Source organism: Phacochoerus africanus, chromosome 3 (assembly GCF_016906955.1).
Source record: "Phacochoerus africanus isolate WHEZ1 chromosome 3, ROS_Pafr_v1, whole genome shotgun sequence".
NCBI lineage: Eukaryota > Metazoa > Chordata > Mammalia > Artiodactyla > Suidae > Phacochoerus > Phacochoerus africanus.
The window spans coordinates 16,478,906-16,502,307 of NC_062546.1; the positions used below are offsets into that span (position 1 = coordinate 16,478,906).

At 43.2% G+C, this 23,402-nt stretch overlaps 1 protein-coding gene and 1 long non-coding RNA gene across 2 annotated transcripts; one reads left to right on the forward strand and one right to left on the reverse strand.

The window, feature by feature from the left end:
* Positions 1–1,979: 1,979 nt before the first annotated feature.
* Positions 1,980–3,751, reverse strand: LOC125122562 (uncharacterized). The gene is made up of 2 exons (XR_007133839.1): positions 3,050–3,751; positions 1,980–2,936 (listed from the first exon to the last, which is right to left on the reverse strand). It is a non-coding gene; the product is annotated as an uncharacterized LOC125122562 (long non-coding RNA).
* A 5-nt stretch (positions 3,752–3,756) lies between these two features.
* OSER1 (oxidative stress responsive serine rich 1) lies at positions 3,757–15,717 on the forward strand. Its single transcript, XM_047771051.1, has 4 exons — positions 3,757–3,902; positions 7,455–7,571; positions 10,549–10,662; positions 14,472–15,717. The coding sequence occupies exons 2-4, from the start codon at positions 7,495–7,497 to the stop codon at positions 15,157–15,159; spliced, it is 879 nt and encodes a 292-aa protein (XP_047627007.1). The 5' UTR covers positions 3,757–3,902; positions 7,455–7,494; the 3' UTR covers positions 15,160–15,717.
* The last annotated feature ends 7,685 nt before the right edge of the window (positions 15,718–23,402 follow it).

Sequence of the window (23,402 nt, forward strand, 5' to 3'; positions counted from 1 at the left end):
AGCAAGGCCAGGGATCGAACCGGCAACCTCGTGTTTCCTAGTCAGATTCATTTCCGCTGCACCATGACAAGAACGCCTTTAATTTTTAAAAAGATCGTGAATATAGTTCCCTGAGCTGTAAGTAGGTCTTTATTTATTTTACATATAATAGTGTGTATCTGCTAATCTCAAATACCTAATTTATCCCTCTTCCCCCTTTTGGTAACCATAAGTTTGTTTTCTATGTCTGAGTCTACTTCTGTTTTGTAAATAAGTTCATCTGTAATGACTTTTTAGAGTCCACATATAAGTGCTATCATATAATACATGTCTTTGACTTAATTCATTTAGTATGATAAGGGGTTTCCGTAGTGTAGTGGTTATCACATTTAGTATAATTTCTGGGTTCACCCATGTTGTTGCAAATGGCTGAGTAGTATTCCATTGTGTGTTCCATTTCTTTTTTTCTTTTTGGCTGTGGCATGCAGTGACTTAATGTGAGACCTCAGATCCCAGACCAGATTTTGAACCTGGGCCATTGTGGTAAAAGGGCCAAATCCTAACTACTAGACCACCAGGGAACTCTCAATGCTACATCTTCTTTATCCATTCATCTGATGATGGACATTCCCGCTGGAGAATTGAAATGAAAAGAAACTTGCATGAAGAGGTGAGGTGTGGGTGAACAATGTTCCAAGCTGGAAGAACAACAAATACAAAAAAACCTGGGAGGGAAGTAAGTCTAGTGAGTTCCAGGACAGGCAAGAGAGGTGTAGTTGGATCACAGTCCCAAACCTGCCCAAACTCTGGGCAGCCAATTTTCTCAAGCCCAACAGTATCTCCCAGGTAGAAGTGGGCATCTGTGGTCTAGTCAGGATGTGCAAGTGGTGGAGGGGCTGAGGATAAGGAAGCCGGTGTCACTCTGTGATTAGGAAGGTGAGTGGAGTCAGACGCCTAGATCTGAATCCCAGTTCTGCCATTTATAAGCTGTGTAACTGTGGGCAAGTTACCTAACTGTTCTGAGCTTAGTTTCCTTAGCTGTAAAATGGACATGCTAAAAGCACCTGTTTGCTGTGGCTGTTATGGAGGCTGGTAACAGCTCCAATTAGGCCCCTGGCCTGGGAAGTTCCATATGCCGGGGGGTGCAGCCCTAAAAAGGACAAAAAGACTAAATAGATAAATAAAATAAAATTAAAAAATAAAAAATAAATAAAATCAGAAGTTATCTTCCTATATAAATTGATTGTTTTTGCAGTCTAATTTGATGGAATGAATTCTCTATTCAATCACTTAGAAAGTACATGTAACAAGAAGGACGTACACTGTTAAAGGCATTTTACAGCTACCACAGCTTTCCGATTAAATGGCATCACTGTGTGCATTAAGTTGATAAATGCCAAGTCAATTTCCTGAATATAAAATCTCCACATAGGTTCAGGGCTTTTTCTGTGGCTGGAAAGATCCTGTGCTGCTGGTGTAGGAGGCAGGTCTGGCTTTGTTCCCACACATCACATGCTTTGTGGCTTCTGTCTCTCATTCTAAGTCATGAGGTGTCAAACAGTGAATCAGGCCTACATACGACTTGGAATTTCAGGCCACATCAGGGGGTGTGAGTTAGCAGACTTTCTTCCCCAGAGGTTCGCCTTCCAAATACTCCCTGAGTAATGAGCCACATCCTCGGAAAGCATCCAGCTTTACCACAGAGACACGCGTACCTAAAAGGAAGCCTGGAGTTTCTGTCGTGGCACAGTGGTTAGCGAATCTGACTAGGAACCATGAGGTTGCGGGTTTGATTCCTGGCCTTGCTCAGTGGGTTAAGGATCCAGCGTTGCCTCGGGCTGTGGTGTAGGAGTTGCTATGGCTCTGGCGTAGGCCAGCGTCTACAGCTCTGATTAGATCCCTAGCCTAGGAACCTCCATGTGCCGCGGGAAGCAGCCCTAGAAAAGGAAAAAAGACCAAAAATAAATAAATAAATAAAATAAAAGGAAGCCTCTTAAAACTTTAGTTTTTAGTATTTAATGCCATCATAGATGGAAATGAGGTAAAATGAAGCATGCACCAAAACTATACACAGCACCTACTCACCTCCAGAATTCAACTCAACTAGATACAGTCCCTGCCTTCAAGGTTGTGTGGTTTTATCTGAAGCAGTATTTTTGACTAACAGCTTAAAAACATGTATTTGGTCTTAATGAAATTCACTTGGCAACTTCTGAGGGGAAAAAAAAATGCATCATATTTTCCTGCTTCTTATTCTAAGATATACTGAGAGATGGTAAGCAGTGGACTGCCAGGCTTTTGAGACTGTTTAAATCCTGATTCGGTCACTTCCTAGCACTGTGTGACACAGAATAAGGGAGCTAGAACAAGCTAATATCTGAATCCCAGTCATCCTCATCTGTTGTGTAAAATTACAGGAATATTAAATGTGCAAACACGTGCATGGTTGCTGCATAGAAGCGGGGAGCCATCATTAGAATTTGGTTTGATGTTGGGACTTAACAATTAACAGGTTTCTTTCATCCCTTGTCAGTTACTGAGCCCCTGGTATGAACAAGGAGGATTTAAAAAGTTACCCAGGGCCCAAGACATGCTTTAACAATCTTATAAAATAACCTGTAGATTCCATCCCCAGACATGGGCCAGGCATTCCAAAGTCTGGCTATAGTTAAGTTGAACATACCAAGCTATTTTCAGCAGCCTATCCCATTAGGTGATTACAGCTAAGGTACTGGGGAGTGGGAGGGTCCAGTTTTGGTTCAAGTGACAACCTCACACAAAGGTTGGCCAGAACCAACTCGAGCCCATTTTACTGAGGAAGAGCATCTTTTCCCACAAAGCTCTGAGAAGTGGGGACGTGGAACTGGGGCGTGGTGAGTGAGCTGGTGTTGGAGGGAGTGGCAGCCGTTGCTCAGCCCATCCCTTCTCTGTCTGCCATCCAAGCAACCATCGGAGTCCTACAAAAGAAAAAGATCCCTAAAAATTACCTGCTTAGGTGAACTGCCCAAACCTTTTTGCAAAATTTGGTATGCCTGTGCACGTCTCTGTCGAGGCGGCCTACAATTCTCACCAGATTCTCAACGGAGTCCATGCCTGAAAACAACGACATGTGCTGAAGCAGTCCAACGTCCTCATTTAACAGAATGGAGAAAACCAGAGAGGGAAATGCAGCTGCCTCAAGTCAAACAACAAGGGTATTTTGTCAACGCATTTCAGTTCCAATTTCGGCCTCGTGTTCACGGTACTAGCTGTGTCGGATTCCTCCTTGCTTTTCTGCAGCCCTGGGGGATCCCCGGGAGGCGAAGGCTGGTGTTCGAGCCCCAGCGATACCGCAGGCAAGTCCAGATTCGGGCATTCAGGAGACTCGCGCGGAGCGTTCAGAGGTGGCTCCGTTGCGTAAAGATCCACCCACCTGGGCCTCACCCCGCGGAATTCCGTAGCCTTGTTGACTCCAGGTAGCGCTCCAAGCACAGGGAGACCGCAGAAAATCGAGGTGGCTCCGTGACAGCGAAAAACAACCCCACTCACCCAGTCACTCACCTGACCAAGAGAAGGAAGCAGGCAGGCCCCAGAAAGCCATCCCCAGCAAACTCTTTGAGAACGGAGGAGCGAGTGAAGAGAATAACAGGAAGTGGTGTCAGGCGCACGTGTTTTGAGAGGGGCCGGTGCAAGGCGTTTGAGAGGCGCGGCCACAGCTCCGCGCCTGCGCAGTCGCTGCCTGCCGCGCTGCCGAGTCACGGGGGGGTGGAGCAGCGCGAACAGGGGGCGGGGGGCGTGCCCGAGTGACGCAGGCGCAGAGCGACTCCGGAGGAGCGGGCCGCCCCCTCCGCGGGTTTAGATCCGGGTCAGTCAGGCGCGACGATCGGGGAGAGACGATCTGAACTGACGAGACTGGCTCACCGGAGCGACCCTGCCGCGAGGAGGTGAGTGCCCAGACTTGACAGAGAAGCTCCGTAGCACCGCGTCTCGGCCTCGAGGCCCGGCCTGGCCGCGGGCAGCCGCCTCTGAGCCCTCTCGCGTCGCGTCGCGTCGTCCCCCGGCTCTGGCTGGCTGGGCCCAGCCGGGCCTGCGCCTCTCCGCGCTCCGTCCGCCGCCGCGGCCTGGCACTATCCGAGCCCCGCTCTCTTCGCCCCTTCCCGCCTCCGCGACCCCCGCCCCGCGCCTCCGCCCTCTCCCGCCTGGCCGTAGCTTCCCCTTTTCGCCCTCCTCGGCAGCCCTTTGCCCCTTCCCGCCCTTTTCCGCGCCCCAGTCTCGTTGGCTGCCGCTTCGGCTTTGCTCCCTCCTCCTCCTCCTGCATCCCTTGCCCCTCGGCCCTACTGTATCCTCTCCTTTTGGCCCGGAGAGTATCCTCAGGGGGCGACTTCCAGCTGCAGGACCTCGGGCGGGCAGAGCTAAGGCCCTGGACAGCTCCCCGCTCTCCGAACCCCTCAGGTTCTGAGCCTCCCTCTCCCCAAATCCTGTTGAACCACGACCGATCCACTTTCTGGGTGAGAAGAATTAACATCGGGCTCTAGTACCGAGAGTTTAGGGAGTTGAGTGGGTAGAAGAGACACCCGGGTCGATTGTTTGAACCTAGTTTTATTTGCGCCTTGCAGAGTTGCTGGATTCGGTTTTCTTTCCCGAACTCCACGCTTCCTGGTGGGTTGGGAAATTTTCTAAATATTTTAACATTGTGATGACACTCTTACGCGCAGATCTTTTATTGATCGTTCTCAGGTCTTTTCAGGGTCCTGGAAATTTGGATCTAGGCCTGACGTTCGAAGAGGTCTCGGTTAAAACTGCAAGATGTAAATAAGATTGTGACCCATAGCTTTTGTTGACAATCAGAGAAAATCAGGAATTTGCCCTTTTGATGAAGGAACTTAGAATAATTTTGGTTTTTTTTTGAAAGGCTAGGGAAAATCCGAGGCCCCATGTTATTTGACTTAAGGTAATTTCTAATAGGCCTTTTAAAAAGTTTGATCTTTGAGGGGGATCGTTCAATTTCAAGAAATTAGTGTAGTAAAAAACGGCAGAAATCCATTCCACAAATTTATGAATTTATCAGTGAAGAAGGGCAAAACGATACATGTTTCACTGAGTTAGTTGTTCAGCTCTTGATTTGAGTGAATGGGAGGCCGGGAATAGGGCGGAGCATAATAAGCCTTTTTGTAATTACGAACATGTTATGATTTAGCTCTTCAGGTCATGCCTAAGATTCACCTTTGCTCTGGGTTAATATAATTGAGGGAAAAGGTGAGTCATCAGAATGTTGAAAGTCTCAAAATAGTTTAGATGGAATGTCATTCCTAATGTTTTAGTCTGTGCCAGTTTTATTTTGGTCTGTTTTGGTTGTTAAATGATGGATCTTTTAATGTGTCAAGAAAGTTTTAGTGTGTCAGCTAGGTTTGTATTAACATCTAGAGTTAGGACTATATAATTAAAAGTTCCATATCGGGGCGCAAAACGTCTTAGTGCAGTGTTAGGGCAAGAATGAGATTCTAGGCCTGATGTCAGGTTTATCCTTGTATCCCTAAGCACCCAGTCTAGTGCTAAAGCATATAGTAGGAATTCTGTCAATACTAGTAGATGTGATGTGTTCTGATCTCCAGAGAGGCCAGAAGAAAGTTTGTGTGGGGTCTGCAGAGATGGGTAGACTGGCTCAGATGATTTCACTCCATAAGGGCCAAGAGCCTGAGCTTTTGACTAACTGGTCCAAAAGTAATTGAGGAAAATTAATAAATAAAATAAAAACTTTATTTTAGTTCTGCCAGCAGGAAGAATTTGTTTACAGCCTACAGATGTCACCCTTTTAGATGCTGTGGCGCTTCAAAAGTAATAGAATATGTGATTTTTGCTCACCCCTCTCCCCAGGCATATGGGACATTGTGTAACTGGGAGAGAATCCTCCTCTAAATCCAGAAGGATTAGGAACCAGTAAAATATGGAATTGATAATGTTTCCTCAAATTGATGTACTGATTAAATAAACTAGCAAAATATATGCGGGGAGTGTATTTCAAATTTTTGTCTTAAGAAGTTGAGGTGAAAGCTAGCTGGATTCTTTTGAGACTGTTTTTAGTGCTCTCCGGAGAGATCTGCCTAAAACACCTTCTATGTATAATAAATAACCAAATAGTCTTGATTCCTTGCTTCTTAATTCTGCCCCTGATACTACATGTTTACATTATATCAAACATATTATGACACCCTGACCTTTGGAATATTAGAGGTATCACAATAAGATAAAATCCACCCTTGAAAAATGAGCACATATGGAATCAGAGAGAATCCAAGGAGCCATAGAAAGGTTCTGCTCACTGAGAGTGCCTGGGCGGGGGAGGTTCGGGTGGGGAGGGGGGGTGGTTCAGGGGGTAGCAGGTTAGAAATAGAGAATGTGAGGTGAATTCTTTGCTTCAAAAATTCCTCATCTTATACTTTTTGTTTTACTTTTTATCTTTCTGATTCCCTGTGATGTGTTATAGATACTAATTTGTTTTTTTGTTCAGGATTTGATATTAACAAATTTTTTACCTTGAGTAAAAAAATCGGGAGACAGAGTCAAAGAATTTGTTAACATCTCTATTGTGTCTCTCGTTGCTGTGCTTGGTCTCCCTTCCTCTTTCTTTTGTTTAAGGATAAAAATCAGGGTGGAAAAAATGGAGAACTTTGGTTACTCAATCTAGTTGATTAAGTAAAGAGTATTTAAAGGAGCATCTATAGAACAATAATTTTGAATTTTTAAAAATTTCCTACCCCTTTTAGCTAATTTTAGGTTTGTTTTTGAGTTGCAAGTACAGTTCATCGATACTTTCTTTTGAAATAAATTATTCAAAGCTATAAAGTAAACAGAGGTACCAACCTTATAGGTAGAGTGTGGGACATTCAGTGAAACATGTTTATAATCCTGCTTTAACAATGGTAATTAATATATTGATATCTGGGTGTGAATATTAATGTGAGTATAAATATTGATATCTGGGTCAGGATTGCTCTGGAGGAGCGCTGTCATGTTTCATGAACGTTATTCTTATCTGAAATGTTTAGAGTTAGATGAGACAAATACTTGGTAACATTTCAGATCAGTGTCCTAAGGTTGAGCTTTCTTCTTAGACTTCTGATGCAAAGGTCATTTTTTTCTATACTTTTCTAGACTTCTACAATTGGAGAGATTTCCCCTCATGTTAAAAAGTATACTTAAACACAGATTGGGTGATGCAGTTTTCAACACTCTATTAATGGGATATTGCCATCAAGTATTTATACAGTTTAAATTTCATCGTAATAAATACACATTTCTTGTATCATTTCATTTGTCTCCTCTTAAGAAGTAAAAGCTACAGTTTCCTAATCATATACATTGAAACTTTCTTTTAGAAATAGAAATTTTGCTTTTTTTCTACGTAACAAGCAATGGTAGTATCAGGAATATAGGTTTTAACAAAAGGTGTACTTTAAACCCCACTTTGCTCACTTTATTTATTTATTTTTTTTCAGTATTAACGGTAACATCCATAGTAGTGTAAAAACTTTCACAATGAAATCTGAAGCCAAGGATGGAGAGGAGGAGAGTCTACAAACCGCTTTCAAGAAGTTAAGAGTGGATGCATCAGGGTAATTAAATATGGAATATATTATTGGGGGTTTGTTTACTATATTTAAACAGACATTTCCTCAAGGGAGCCCGCTCTTTTCTAAAATTTCTCTTTCTTTGTAGAAGGTGTAAATGTTAATTGTGACATTTTACCAAGTTCTGTATGGTATTGTTTTACTTATAAAAGAAATTCTTCTGTTAAATTTTGAAAAGTAGCTGCTCATTTTTACTCCAAGGTTGGGGGTTTTCTTTAACTTTGAAAAGAATTCCTCCTGCCTCTTTTTAATCAGACATTATTAGGCAGTGTCCCATCAGTTCCTCCTGCATCTCTAGGGAATCACTGTTTTTCACTAAAAGTGAGTTGGCTCAATAGGGGTGTCTGCAGACATTGTAGATTTCATGGACTCTGGTTGCTGAGCCGATCACTATGGAAACCTCTATTCATTAGGGTTCTGTCACTGAGATCAATATTCTTGAACCCTTTGGCCAAACTAATTAGGGCACCTGCAGACCAGCTGCTGTCTGAATGTTAATATTTCACCCTTTGCAAAATGTGTATGGAGGACTCTTTTCATGCCATTCTTTGCCCCAGACTAGAAGAAATCTCAAATTGTTAATGGATGTAAGAATATTTCATTTCATGAATGGAAACCAAACACTCCACAACAAGGAATAATAATAATTGCTAAAATTTATTATTTATTTGCTATGTCAAAGACACTGGCGTAAGTACTCTGTACACATCATCTAATCCTCACTACCAACTTAGAAGATAATACTGCAGAGTATACGATCCAGTTTTCAGAGGAGCTGCAGATGAATTAAATCACTTGGAAAAGGTCACGTTGGCAAGAAGTAGTAGAGCCAGGATTTGATCCCAGACAATTTATGTCTGGAACCTGTGCTCTTAACTGTTCCTTTATATGGTACCTTGAAAAGATAGCATGAAGAAATACATTCAGTACCTGGCACGTAGTAAAATTAAATAGATGTTAGTTGTTAAAGCTGTTTATTGCTCGTACTATTTTTGTACTATCAAAAGATTTATACTAACAGATATGCACAGTAGCTGTTACATGTCCTTCTGTTTGCTTCCGTGATCCTTCAAATAAGTATCTTTTCCTAGTGGTTTTTCCAGTATAGTTATCTTGCCATTAGAATTAATCAGTACTTTATAAGCTATTTTGGTGAAACAGAAACAAAAGAGAGAAACAAATAGTTCCAGATTGTAGTCGTAGTGTATTCCTTTGTGATTTGAGGTATAGAAAAAAAAAATTTTATTAGGAAAATACTAAAAATGTATAAATGTATAAAACATTTAAATCCTTTAGTGTATAAATTTATGTAAGTAACTTTTGATAAACTTCTTTCTTGGTGTTTTAAGAAGTTGGAACATAACATTTAAGTATTTCCGTCCCCCTAAAAATTACTTGGAACGTAAAAAAAAACTTTTATAAATATCTGTACAATATGTGGTCAAACATTATATATTTGAGGCATGTGATCTACTTTGAGTAAAATATAGAAAGAGAAGGAGCAGTGGAGAACATTTGAGAAAACCAAATAAATAAGAGTACAAGGAGTGAGTCATTACTGTGACTCAGCAGAATAACCCTGGTGTAGTGTACCATACATTTCTAGTTGTTTCATATTGTTGCTGATTTACAAATGCAACTCCTGAGGTACTGACTCATAAACTAACCAAGCCTTACCAGGAATTTAATATGATCCTGTTTAACAGGTTTTTGACTCCTAATGGTATTTGTCTTATCAGGACAAATCTCTGTTTATTGTAAAACAATATAGTCTTTTTTATCAGAGTATAAAATAGTACATGCTTATTATGGATAAATGACAAAAAAAAGGATAAAAAAGGAAGTTAAAAAAAATCACAATTTACCATTACCACTGTTAATATCTAGATCATCTGTAATAGCACTGTAGACTTTTTATTGCATATTTGATATCATAATATATGTACAAGTGTTTATGCTGTTTTCTCTTAATGTTGTGAGCACACTGAATTTTTAATAAATTCCTAGTATTCCATTGTACAGATCGACCCTAATTTATATAGTATAGTATTTTCTATTATTAGACATTTAGGTAATTCTGTTTTTATTTTAAATTATATTTCAGTGAATTTTTTTTTTTTTTTTTTTACTTAGTAGATTGTCTCTTTCTAAAGGGTATTTATCAGTACCACAACATATACAGTAGGAGCCTGTGTCAGTGTGTGTGTGTGTGTATATTGAAAAGGAGTTCCCTGGTGACCTAGCGGATAAAAGACCCGACATTGTCACTTCTGTGGCATAGGTTCAATCCCCGGCCTGGGAACTTCTGCATACTGCAGTATTAGCCAAAAAAACAAGGTCCGAAAGAATTTAACATTAAATGTTAATGTCGGTGGTCTCTGGTGGTTGTGAGATTATAGATTATTTTTCTCTCTTTTAAGTTTTTTTTTATCTTCTTCTCTGGGAACCCATACGATTTGTGTAATTTTAAACCGCAGAGATTTAACTGAGTAATATTTTATTTCAGGTTTATTAATTGTAAAAATTAGAGTATTTTTCTAGAAGTTGTGAACTATTTGAAAAAGTATTCATTTTCAAGTTAGATTGAGTCCCCTCAAGTTTCTGCTCCTAAACTTAGTTTCCACGGCTCTAGTTTGCCCGCATAAATGGTTAGTGTCGTTAGCATTCTCCCTGGACATAAGGCCTGATCTGCCCCAGATAAACAGCCCGAAGGTCTATTTATATCCCACTGCTGGTTACACTTAAGAATCATTCTTTGGCTTATGATTTTGCAACTGTGAACTCTTCGGGATCCTCCAAATTTGATTTTGGAAGAAAATTTATACTAAAAGCTGAGAAATTTTTGAGAAACCCAAACTAGAAAGACAATAACAGTATTGATTCAAACTGCATTTGGGTTGGGAGAACAATAAGATCCTCCTTGCGCGGTTTTCTAAGCAGTAAACTTTGTTCTTGTCTTCAGGTCCATAGCATCTCTGTCTGTTGGAGAAGGCACGAGTGTGAGAGCATCAGTCAGAACAGCAGCAGATGATACAAAACTGAAAACCACATGTGTATCTAAAGACAGTTGGCACGGGTAAGAGCGTCTCACTGCAGTTGATTTTTATCCTAACACCTTAAAATATTATTGGATTTTCTTTCCTGAGTATCCAGAAAAGAGTATGTTATGATGTAGAACCCAAGACGCACCAATTAAAGAAGATCCTTTCTCCTCATAGTGAAATTGCTGAGACTTGCTGTGTGGCCTGGTTCGTAATCACTTTTTATGAATGTTCTATGTGTTTGAGAAGAAGGGCTCTTCTCTAGTCATTTTTACTTTCTGTGTATGTCCATTAAGCTTTTAAATGTATTATTTGGATCTTTTTTCAAATAATTTTTTGTGGGGGTCAGCTTGACCTGTTAATAATGGAGAGGGTTTTGTTGAAATGTTCTCCACTGGGTTGCATCTGTCTATTTTTCCGGTAATTTCTGTATTGCTTTATGTGTTTTAAAGCTGTTTTGTTAGGCTCGTGTAGCCTAGGTACATGTCAGTTTCGAATGTTTTCTTCCTGGTGAATTGAGACTTATTCTAACAGTGACCTTCTTAATCCCTCATGATGACTTTTGTTTTGAAGTCTGTTTTGTCTGGAATTAATATAGCTAATACAGTTGTCTTTTAGTATTTGCCTAGTATATCTTTTTCTGTTTTCAATCATTCTGTGTTTCAAAAATTTAGGTGTGTCCCACATAAATATGTATGGCTTGGCTTGTTTTGTTTTATTCAATCTGATAATCTTTTTTTAATGCTGACTTTAATGTCTTTACACTTATTTTGATTACATGGACTTGTTTCTACTCTTATTTTATGCTTTTGGTCCTGCTTTTTTCTTTTTCTCTTTCTTCCCACTGCCCCTCTCCTTACCACCTTTTAAAGAGTTGTCTGAAATATGTTGGTTTTTCTCCCTACCATTTTTCATTCTGTTGGTTTGGAATTTGTTTACTGTTTCAGTTCTTTTAGCAGTCAGCCTCGAAATTTTACAATATGTGCTTTTAGAACGGTTTTGCTCTGACTTCCTGACTTCCATTTTGTGGTTCCCCGATATTTTTGTCCTGTCATTTATTTTTACTCTCACAATTTCAGTTTTATTTAACCTACTTTATTTAAATTTGGGTGTTTAGATACATCTCATTTACAGTTTCTTTACTCTCACCATTCTTTCATCTCAGATCTTCCACATAGGATCTCCCTCTTCCTAAAGTACTTCCCTCAGAAGTTCCTTTGATAAAAGTCTGTTGTGAGTAAGTAGGGCCTCTGTCTTAGTTCTCCACCTGGAATAAATTTGAATGGTGCCCCCTGGAGTTGTGTACATCATATTCTACTGGTACATACATTTGGATTTGATTTACCTGAAAGTCTTTATTTCATCCTTGTTCTTGAAATTATACCTGGTACGATATACCTGAAATCATAGTTTTAATTTTTTTTTTTTTATGGCCAACCAAGTGCATATAGAAGTTTTGGGGCTATGGGTCAAATGTGGTCCTATGCCACAGCCATAGCAACACCAAATCCCAGCTGAGCCTGCGACCTACACCATGACTCATGGCAGTGCTGGATCCTTAATCCTCTGAGTGAGGCCAGGGATTGAACCTGCATCCTCATGGATACTAGTTGGATTCTTAACCCACTGAGCCACAGTGGGAACTCCTCATCGTTTTAATTGACAGTTATTTTCTCTTAGCACTTGAAGATATTATTCATTGTCTTCTGGCTTCCATGTTGAAAACCTCCTTTCAAACTAATTGTTCTTTTGGAAATAATCTATTTAGTGTCTAGCTGCTTTTAAGGTGTTCCTGTTGTTTGAGATAGTCTGCAGTTTGTTTTATTGCTTTTAGTTTTCTTGCTTTAGCATGCTTCCTGTATCTGTAGCTTCTCTTAGCGCATCAATTCAGAAAATTTCTCAGCCATCATCTTGTTTTCCATTCTCTATATTCTTTCTTTCAGAGACTCCAGACTCTTTATTCTGTCTTTCATGTCGCTTAACTCTTACATTTTTCTAAATCTCTGTGTGTTGGCTTCTAGGTCAAGGATTGGCAAACTTTTTTGTAAAGGGTCAGATAATAAGTATTTTTGGCTTTGGGGACCAAGAGGTGAAATGGAAAGATACTATGTAGATACTTAAAAAGTTCGAGAACTCCTGCCTTGTTTGCTGGATGTGCAGCATCCTGGCTGGTGGACACACTTTGTGTTCAGTTGCTGAGACAATCTTGGGATGAAACGACCAGCCTGGTGGCAGTGCCAGGGTCAGCTCTACTTTCTGTCTCAGTGGCACCCACATTCCAGCACACCCTTCCCTCCTCCTGACAAACTGAGATTCTACCTCTTAGTAAGCAGCACCTGCCCACAGCAGAGCCCCAGCATGTAGCCAGCGCAGGCCCTGGGCAGGGGTGTGATATGCACATCTGCTGGCCAGGCGGGCAGGCAAAGGGAAGGGAGAGGAGAACAGGGGTGGGGTGGGGGGGCACACAATTCTAGCCCCATAGGAGCAGTGTCCGTGAGCTGTACAAAAACAGATAGGGGGCCAGATTTGATCCACAAACTGCAGTTTGCTGACCCCTGTTGTAAATAATTCAAATTTATCCTCCAGTTCAGTATTTCTTTTTTTGAGCTGTATGTATTCTGTTGTTAGGCCCATCTCGTTAGTTTAATTTCAGGTATAAAGTTTTAAAAATACTTTTTGGTTTTGTTTTCAAATTTGCTTGGCAGTTTTGAGTCTTTTTTTCTTCAATTCTTATTTAAATATTCTATAAAAAGTTATATAGTGTGTCTGATAATTTCTAATATCTGAAAACTTCCAGGTGTCTAAATATGTGTTTCTCCTGTTTCCAGTGATAGAAATAAATCCTGAATCTGCCACTCTGTTGAGTAATTAGCATAGTGGCCATGAGTAGCATTAGCCCCACGGTGGTTCTGAAGCTGCTGTATTCAGGGCCCAGAGCACAACACTGAGTTTTTACAGCGTCATTCTAAGTTGTCTGTGCAGGGCACTTCCCCAGACCCACTGGTCAGAGATTCCCAAGCCAGGGGTTGGGACAGGGCAGGCATGTGTTCTGCACCAGATGTTTAAAGAAATGCAATTTAAAACTACCCTTTACCTCTCCAGTTTCTATAGCTTGTTAATAAGGATGTTGGGGGTGTTCCTGTCGTGGCTAGGTGGTTAACGAATCCAACTAGAAACCATGAGGTTTCGAGTTCGATCCTTGGCCTCGATCAGTGAGTTGAGGATCCGGCATTGCCGTGAGCTGTGGTGTTGGTCACAGACGAGGCTCAGATCCCGCATTGCTGTGGCTCTGACATAGGCTGGCAGCTACAGCTCCGATTCGACCCCTAGCCTGGGAACCTCCAAATGCCGCCAGTGCAGCCCTAGAAAAGACAAAAAAAAAAACCAAGCCAAAAAGGGAAAATTTTCATGTGTGATGACACACAAGAGAGAAATAAAAAAAAAAAAAAGGGTATGTTGGAGTTCTCATTGTGGTGCAACGGAAACAAATCTGACGAGTAACCATGAGGTTGCGGGTTCGATCCTTGGCCTTGCTCAGTGGGTTAGGATTCAGCATTGCCACGAGCTGTGGTGTAGGTTGCAGACGAGGTTTGGCTACTATGTGGCTGTGGCAGAGGCCAGCAAGTATAGCTCCAATTTGACCCCTAGCCTGGGAAGCTTCATATGCTGCAAAGTTTTTGAGACACAGAGACTCAGCAGCTTGAAAATGGAGGTAGGCACATTCTTTAGGGGAGACTTACATAGACTCATAAACCAGAGAGGCGGCAAATTTCCAGCTATCTTAAGGAATCTCTTTAGGAGAGCTCTGTATCCCACCGTCTTCTTGTGCATTTTTCCCTCTTAGGTCTACAAGGAAGTCTTCACGAGGAGCAGTGAGAACCCAGCGTCGTCGACGATCCAAGTCTCCTGTCCTTCATCCTCCGAAGTTTATACATTGCAGTACAATAGCTGCTGCTTCCAGCTGCCAGCTCAAGCACAAGAGCCAGACTGACTCCTCTGATGGCAGCAGCGGGCTGGGAATTTCACCTCCTAAAGAGTTCAGTACAGGAGAATGCTCACCTTCTCTCGATTCTAACCACACAGGGGCGGTTGTCGAGCCTTTGAGAACCTCGGTTCCAAGGCTCCCATCAGAGAGTAAGGAGGAAGACTCCTCTGATGTCCCTCAAGTCTCCCAAGCAAGTCTCAAGGCCAATGATCTCTCTGACTTTCAGTCTGTTTCCAGGCTAAACCAGGGCAAGCCATGTACATGCGTAGGCAAGGAGTGCCAGTGTCAGAGGTGGCATGATATGGAGGTGTATTCCTTTTCAGGCCTGCAGAACGTCCCTCCCTTGGCCCCAGAGCGAAGATCCACGCTTGAGGACTACTCTCAGTCGCTTCACACAAGAACTCTGTCTGGCTCTCCCCGCTCCTGTTCTGAGCAAGCCCGGGTCTACGTGGATGACGTGACCATCGAGGACCTGTCAGGCTACATGGAATATTACCTGTATATTCCCAAGAAAATGTCCCACATGGCCGAAATGATGTACACCTGAGAGCAGGAAGCTGATTACTGTGCTTCAAACCAATGAAGGGTTGTCCGAGAGATTTAGTTAACGGCAGACCTTCCGGCCACTTGGTGTGAGAAGACATCTCCTTCTGCTCACTGTGCTTGCAATAAAAACTTTTCTTGGCATCTCAGTTAATTTCATTCTTTAAACTTACTCTTCTCGAGTTCTTACATACCCACCAAGGCAAGCAGATCAGCGAAAAATCCCTCTCATTTAGAACATCCCCGCCCCCATGTTCCATGGGGATGAAGAAATTGCTTGACTGGTAGCAGTGGGTCTGTGGTGAAAGCCTTTATAAAACTGCACTTTTTCAGATCGGTTTAAGATTTGGGTGCCAAGAACAATGGAATGTGGCTTTGAAACTGGACTGCACACTTGTCATGCTGTAGCTGCCAGCCCAGAATATTAGAAGTTACGTGACCGGTTTAAACCATCTCTGATTTAACGCAAGATTTATTGTGTCTTAAAAGGTTTCCTATGTTTTTGTTAAGCCAGAGATCTAAGGTTTAGATTCAATATGAATAAACTAGCTGGTCTGCCCTATTGTTTGAGAGAATCATTAACCATCAATTCATAAACCCCTGCTGGTGCTCTTCACCCTGAGGCATGTTACATGAAGTTTCTTAAGTGAGAAGCAGCGACTTGGAATGGGCTGCTTCAGCTGGAGGGAGGGGGTGTGATGTTTGAAACCACTCGGTGTCCAGTCTCCGGCATCTTAGTATACGTGGCATGTTTCAGTCACTTTCGATGTAGCTCTCATTCCTCGGTTCCACATGTTCTGGGTGGATCCTTTATTTTTCTGCATTGCTCTCCCACCCCAGCAACTCCCAAAGAGAATTTCATACATGCCGTATCCTGTATTTAATGGCCAGCCCTCCCAAAGTTCCCTTCAAAGTTTGGTTAAAAAAAACAAAAACAAGCCCGTCCTCAGTTTCAGCTGGAGCAAACCCTCTTTTCCAAGTGGCTCCAAAGTGAATTTTACATATGCCATGAAACTTTGTTTTTTTGTTTGTTTGTTTGTTTGCTTTTTAGGGCCTAACCTGCATCATATGGAGGTTCCCAGGCTAGGGGTCTAATCGGAACCACAGCTGCTGGCCTACACCACAGCCACAGCAACAGCAGATCCGAGCCACGTCTGTGACCTACACCACAGCTCACGGCAACACTGGATCCTTAACCCACTGAGCAAGGCCAGGGATTGAATCTGCAACCTCATGGTTCCTAGTCAGATTTGTCTCCGCTGCACCACGATGGGCACTCCCATGTATGCCATGTAACTTTTAATCCAGACCATCTTAAGCATACCTGTCACATTTCGTGAAAACTTGTCCAGCCATTTCAATGTCATAGTAACAGGGTTTGTTTTACTTTTATGTAGATTACAGAATAGGTTTTACTCTACTAAAACACCCCACAGACTGTAGGGTTGATTCAAGATGGTGGGGTCTGGGCTTCATAAATGTGTCACTTGTGCTTGGGAGAGGTGGGAAGGGTATTACTGGAAAATCCCTGAACTTAAGTGGTGACAGACCCCAGCCAGTTACTAGTTTAATAACGGACTTAGTAATATCTGAGGGTCTGATCGTAGTGAGGGTGCCTCGCCACCACGGCGTTAGACACTGACAGAAGGCGCACTGTTTCGGATCTCTAAGGCTGCTGTTCTGAAACTTCCTGGTTTCAGGACTCTTACTTACCCTTACATATTAAGGATCTCAAAGAGCTGTTTATGTGGCTTATATTTATCAATACTTACCATATTAGGAAGTAAGAAATTTTAAAAAATACTCATTTAAAAATAATCCACAAATCCATTTATGTTAAAATAAGTAATACTTTTAATTGGAAAATAACTTATCCAAAACTAATATTTAGTAAGAAGAGCGGCATTGTTTTACATTTTTACAAATCTCTTTAATGTTGGGCTTAATAGAAAACAGCTAGATTCTCATCTGCATTCAATCCCTTGTGATGTCACATGTCATGTGACTTGGAAAACTACACTTGTGAGAGACTAAGCATGAAAAAGGCAAATACTATGTTCTTTGAGATCCACTAACCTAGAACATTTAAGAGCTTCTGGTTGTAAAGGTAACTGCCACCCCACCCTGACTTCCACAACCAGTGTTTTGTTTCACCTTTCTTCCTAGAGAGAGGTGGAGCAAACTGGGCTGAACATGTTACTTGAAGTAGGATGGTTCTTAAATTGCTTAAGTCCTTTTTAGTGTGCTTTTCAAACCAGTGGCCCAGTTATTCAATTCTGCACATAAGCAGAACTGTCACCAGAGAATGATGAGTGATGCACAGTCCTCTTATGCAAAGTTCTTAGGGGTGTCAGGATTGAAAGGACAAAGTTCCAATGGCCGAGTAACCCGTTGACAAAATCCAAACTTGGATGAAAGCTTAGTTTTCCAGATTTGCAGGAATGAGGTATAAGCATTTACATCTTAGTCAAAATCAATATGCATCTTTTTTTTAAGATTTTTTTTTTCCTCTCACTATAGTTGATTTACAGTGTTCTTCTGTATTAGGGCCACACCCGAGGCACACAGAAGTTCCCAGGCTAGGGGTCAAATGAGAGCTGCAGCTGCAGGCTTGCACCACAGCCACAGCAACGCAGGATCCGAGCTGCATCTGTGACCTACACCACAGCTCACTGCAATGCCAGATCCTTAACCCACTGAGCAAGGCCAGGGATGGAACCTGCATCCTCACAGACTAGCTGGATTCATTACTGCTGAGCCACAAGGGAAACTCCAAAACATGAATCTTGAAGCCCTAAATTACTCCGCTAAACCCAGTCGGGCCAATTTTAATATGTCTCCCTGATGGGAACATTTGATTTTTTTGTGAGTGCAACTTATAGAACCAATGTTAGTCAAGTGCATCCTGAAAAGTGGATTCAGATTGTGGCTTGAGAAATTTTTACTCTTGATGTTTTGGAAAGTAGCATCCTGATGTGTCCCTTTATTGAATAACTCTTCATTGAACACTCATTCGGCAAATATATCAAGTGCCTACGATGCAGCGGGCACACTATCCTAGGAGCTGGGAATAGAACAACATCACATCCTCGGTGGAGAAGATGCTATGGAGAGAGGATTGAGAGACAGTAAGGGCTGGGGCAGGGGGAGGAGTAGCTATTTTATTTGGGATGGTCAGAGAAGCTTCTGTGAGGAGGTGACCTTTGAGCAGAGATCTGAAGAAAGGGAGGGAGCCATGTGGATAGTTGGGGGAAGAGCCTCTTGGCAGAAGAACAGACAGATGGCTGGCTTAGAGCAGGCGAGGCCACAGAGGCATGGGTTGGGCAGACCGTGGAGGTGCTCATTTTAAAGATTTTGACCCGGAGGAGATAGGGAACCTTTGGAGGGGGGTTGGAGGAGAGATGTATCAGACTTGTCTTTTAGAAAGAGCACCGGCTGTTCTGTAGACAAAGAGGGGAGCTGGGGGAGGGGAAGGGAGACAGGCTACTGCCATACACCAGGCAGTATCTCCCAGTGGCTCAGACTCCTGACAGTGCAGGAGAAAAGAAGTATTCTGAAGTTATTCTGAAGGTAGAGCTGAAGGGATTTGCTGATGGATATAGGGTGTGAGAGAACAACTGGGGTTAAGAATGACTCCAAAGCTTTCTGGAAACTTGGCTGGAGGAGCAGATCTGGGAGGAGACTGGGAGTTTGGTTTTGATCTTGGCAAGTCGGAGGTGCTTGTGAAATATCATGGAGAGATCAAGTCAGCAGTTGGATATGCGACTAAAGATCAGGAGAGGAGTTCCCGTCGTGGCGCAGCGGAAACAAATCCAACTAGGAACCATGAGGTTTCGGATTCGATTCCTGGCCTCGCTCAGTGGGTTCAGGATCCGGCGTTGCTGTGAGCTGTGGTGTCGGTCGCAGATGCGGCTCGGATCTGGCGTTGCTGTGGCTTTGATGTAGGCTGGCAGCTACAGCTCCGATTAGACCCCTAGCCTGGGAATGTCCATAGGCCTCGAGGGCAGCCCTAAAAGGACAAAAGACAAAACAAAATAAGATCAGGAGAGAGATATCTCCTGAAGATAGAAATTTAGGAGCCATCAGGAGGCAGGTGGTAATGAAAGCTACCTGGGAAGTAAATGTAGATAATTGGTTGAAGGGCCAAGCTCTGGGCCATTTCCAAGGTGTAGATTTCAGGGGAATGAGGAAGAACTAGCAAGACTTGAGTAGGAGCAGCTGGTGAGGCTGAAGCAGAACCAAGAGCCAAGCCCTGGAAATCGAGAGAAAACACTGCTCCAGAAGGGGGTTGTCAGTTGCCACTGACACAGTGTGGAGAAGGAAAGATGAGGACACAGAGATGAGCCGGAGTGCCAGGTAGCACTAAGGAAGCGTTCGCCTTTTTTTTTTTTTTTGGAATGAAGGTGACCTTTGCCACAAAGGGCTCTTAATTTGGGGGAGGAGCCCTAGCATGTCCGAAGCCACCTAATTCAGCCAGGTAACTTGTCTGAGGAGATGAGGCTTCTTCAGCTGAGTCTTCTATGGCTGGAAAGGAACCCAAGTGGCTTTCTGTGTGCTGTTTTTTCTCAGTCCCTTCCTCTCCACCTGCCCCCACCCCTGCCAGGAAGCTGTCACGCTTGAGAAGTCAAGAAAGAAACAGAGTAATGTATTGGGGAAATAAAAATAAAGAAAAAAGAAACAGAGGAAGCAAGCGACTGCCCCCCTCTGACTAAAGAAAAGAACCATAGAGCAAGGCAAGATCTGAGAGAAAGAGAGAATGGGAGAGCTACCTTTAAAAACAGTTTAAAATTCGTTCCAATTTTAGTACGTTGCCTTTGGTCTGAAGAACTTGGTTTTCCTAAGAAAGTCTGTGGTAATATGCCTGTGGCCACAAGGGGTCTCACTTTTCCTGCAACACGCTGGTTTAATGGCCAATGCCAAAAAGCGGTGAGACCAAGTCAGGCAAAAACTTTACTTCCAACTTTTAAGAATTCAGAGTGTCCCTTTACCAATAACATACTTTATCCATTTAAAAAGGGGAAAACCACAGGGTAAACAAGTATCAGGAAGAGAAAGCGCTGCAGTGTCAAGTCAATATTTAGGGGTTGATTCGTCCATCTTTAGTGACTATTTTACTAAGTATGATAGTTTGAACAGCAGCTTATCATACGAGGATAATATTAATAAGAGCTAACATTTTTTAGGTGTCTAGTGTGTTTTAAGCCTTTTTACAGCATTAACTCACCTAATTGTCACCAAGCCTTTATAAAGCAGATACTATTATCCTTACTACCAAGAATCCTTTGAGACAGGTATTTTACAGACCTAGAGAACTTGTGGCTTAGAGAAATTAACAGTTGGTCCAAGGTCACACAGCTGGTGAGGGGCAGAACTGGGATTTGAACATAGATCCTACCCCGCAACTAGCTACCCTACAATAGCCAGTAATGTGGGGATGCATACATTTGGACATTATTAAGAAACCATGTCTTAATTTGAAAACATACAGTGGTTCTTAGTCAAGAGTGAGAGTCAGATTCATCTGAAGAGCTTTGCAAAAGAATGCAAGTGCCCAAACCTTCTCCCAGGACAATCTAATTCGGGAGATTGCGGATGGGGTGGGATTCTGTTTAAGTTCCACGGTGATTCTTACCTGTATTTTCCCTCGATAGGGGACCACCGTAGGGAGCTGGGTGGATGACCAGTGGTTACGTTTATGCAGGCAGAACAACGTGCTGGGACACAGTAGCCACCCAGCCTTAGAACAGGATTAGGGTGATTTGCTCGGCATTTAACTACAAAGGATATTGAACTCAAACTCCTCTGGCTTCCAGTTTGAGATGCTCTTTCCTTTCGCCTGGAGAGCAGAGCTGGAAAGAAATGTGCAATTTCCCAAAGACCAGTCAGAAGTGGCAACAGCAGAACTCTCTAGGGCCAGCATTGAGGTCTTCTCAGGAGTGAATCGGGCAAGCAGACTGTCAGTCAACCTGCTGGGGTAGTGGAGGGTGGGGACGGTGAGTCAAAACCTAGATGATAACATGGTTTCTTAATAATGTCCAAATGTATGCATCCCCATATTACTGGCTATTGTAGGGTAGCTAGTTGCGGGGTAGGATCTATGTTCAAATCCTTTCTCCACTGCTATTTGCTATCAGTCAGCTTGGCAAACAGCAATAGTTAGAGCTCTGAGGCTGGGTGTTCCTACCTGGGCTCTTTAATGCTGGGGGCTGTGAACAACGAAGGAACCAAGGGGTAAGAACTGGGATCGTGGCTCAGCGGTTAACGAACCCAACTAGAATCCGTGAGGACGCAGGTTCGATCCCTGGCCTCATCCAGTGGGTTAAGGATCTGGCATTGCCATGAGCTGTGGTGTAGGTCGCAGATGCTGCTCAGATCTAGCATTGCCGTGGCTTCAGTGTAGGCCATCGGCTACAGCTCTGATTAGACCCCCAGCCTGGGGAGCCACCAAATATCACAGGTTCAGCCCTAAAAAAAAAGAAAAAGAACTGGGATCATCTGGGGTTTAAGGAAGAGAACCTTTCTATTTTTTTATTTTTTATTTTTGTCTTTTTGGGGCCACACCCATGGCATATGGAAGTTCCCAGACTAGGGGTCAAATTGGAGCTGTAGCTGCTGGCCTACACCATAGCCGCAGCAACGCCAGATCCAAGCAGCATCTGCGACCTACACAGCTCATGGCAATGCCAGATCCTTAACCCACTGAGGGAGGCCAGGGATCAAACCTGCATCCTCATGGATACTAGTCAGGTTTGTTACCACTGAGCCATGATGGGAACTCCCTATTATTATTATTTTTTTTTTTTTCCTTTTTACAGCCACACCTGCAGCATGTGGAAGTTCTTGGGCTAGGGGTTGAATCAGAGCTGCAGCTGTTGGCCTACACCACAGCCACAGCAATGCCAGATCCAAACCACATCTGCAACCCACACAGCAGCTTTCAGCAACGCTGGATCCTTATGCCTCTGAGTGAAGCCAGGGATGGAACCCGCATCCTCACAGACACCATGTCAGGTTTTTAACCCACTGAGCCACAATGGAAACTCCTCTATGAATTTCCTAAAAAAGAATACATCTTCTGGGAGTTCCTGTCATGGCTCAGTGGTTAACGAATCCGACTAGGAACCATGAGGTTGCAGGTTCGATCCCAGGTCTTGCTCAGTGGGTTAAGGATCCAGGGTTGCCGTGAGTTATGGTGTAGGTTGCAGACACGGCTCGGATCCCACATGGCTGTGGCTCTGGGGTAGGCCGGTGGCTACAGCTCTGATTAGACCCCTAGCCTGGGAACCTCCATATGCCGCGGGAGCAGCCCCAGAAAAGGCAAAAAGACAAAAAAAAAAAAAAAGGGTACATCTTCCGTGGTGACTTTAAGTGGCCTAAGTCGCCATGGGATTTGGAGGATGACACATAAGTTTGAAGTCACATAATAATAGTCTAATATTCTTAAGTGCCTTCTGTGCTGACTTTTTTGGTGATTTTTATCCTCCCCTCCAGTGTCTCTGTCTCTGTCTCTGTCTCTCTCTCTCACACACACACACACAGAGCTTCCAGTTCTTGGTGGCGCCCACCTTTCCCAGAATGACTCCGTGTTTCTGTTAACCCTGGGCTCAGTTGGGATTTCCAGTCTTTATCCTTGGCCATCAACCTCTTGTCATGGAGATTTATGTGTCTCTTTCATTGGAGTTTGGTGGGAAGTGGAGTGCCTGGTGAGGTCCCTTTGCTCTTGACCCTGCCCCCAAGAGCTTTCTAAAGTCTGGACTCCCAGGCTCTTAGGACACCACAGCAAAAGAGAGCTTGCAAAGGGAATTAAAAAAAAAAAAAAAAACCCAATCCTTGAGTTTTTCCAAGACGGCCTCATTCCAGGACAACCAGCAATGCTGTCTTAGACCTAGAGGAGGCGGGCAGGTTCCTGGCCCCTTGGAAGAAAGAGAAGCAGTGGTCTGTGCTTCTTGCACTGGCTTTTTTCTGGGGTTTTGAAAGGGTTGGGGGTGGGAGGGAATCTGGGGTTGTGCTAGACTCAGATTCCACTTTATCTTCCCCACTCCGTTTCCAGAGCCTCACCTCTCTTCCTGAGTTCACTCCTCTGCTTTCAAAGGCCTATGTGAACCCATGGCCCGTTCCTTTCTCTTTAGGTCACCAGATTCCTTTATGGGGTTGGCAGTGCTGCTCTGGCCCTGGGTCCCGTCAGGGCATGTGAGTGGTGCCGGGGCTGAGATTTGCTAGCCTCTGGGCTCTAGGGGATTTTAAGTG

What these genes read in the sequence shown, in the direction of transcription:
- OSER1 (XM_047771051.1), top strand. Translation starts at nt 7,495, where the DNA reads ATGAAATCTGAAGCCAAGGATGGAGAGGAGGAGAGTCTACAAACCGCT. An exon ending in TTAAGAGTGGATGCATCAGG is followed by an intron (nt 7,572 to 10,548) that starts GTAATTAAATAT and finishes TCTTGTCTTCAG; the next exon opens with GTCCATAGCATCTCTGTCTG. An exon ending in TCTAAAGACAGTTGGCACGG is followed by an intron (nt 10,663 to 14,471) that starts GTAAGAGCGTCT and finishes TTTCCCTCTTAG; the next exon opens with GTCTACAAGGAAGTCTTCAC.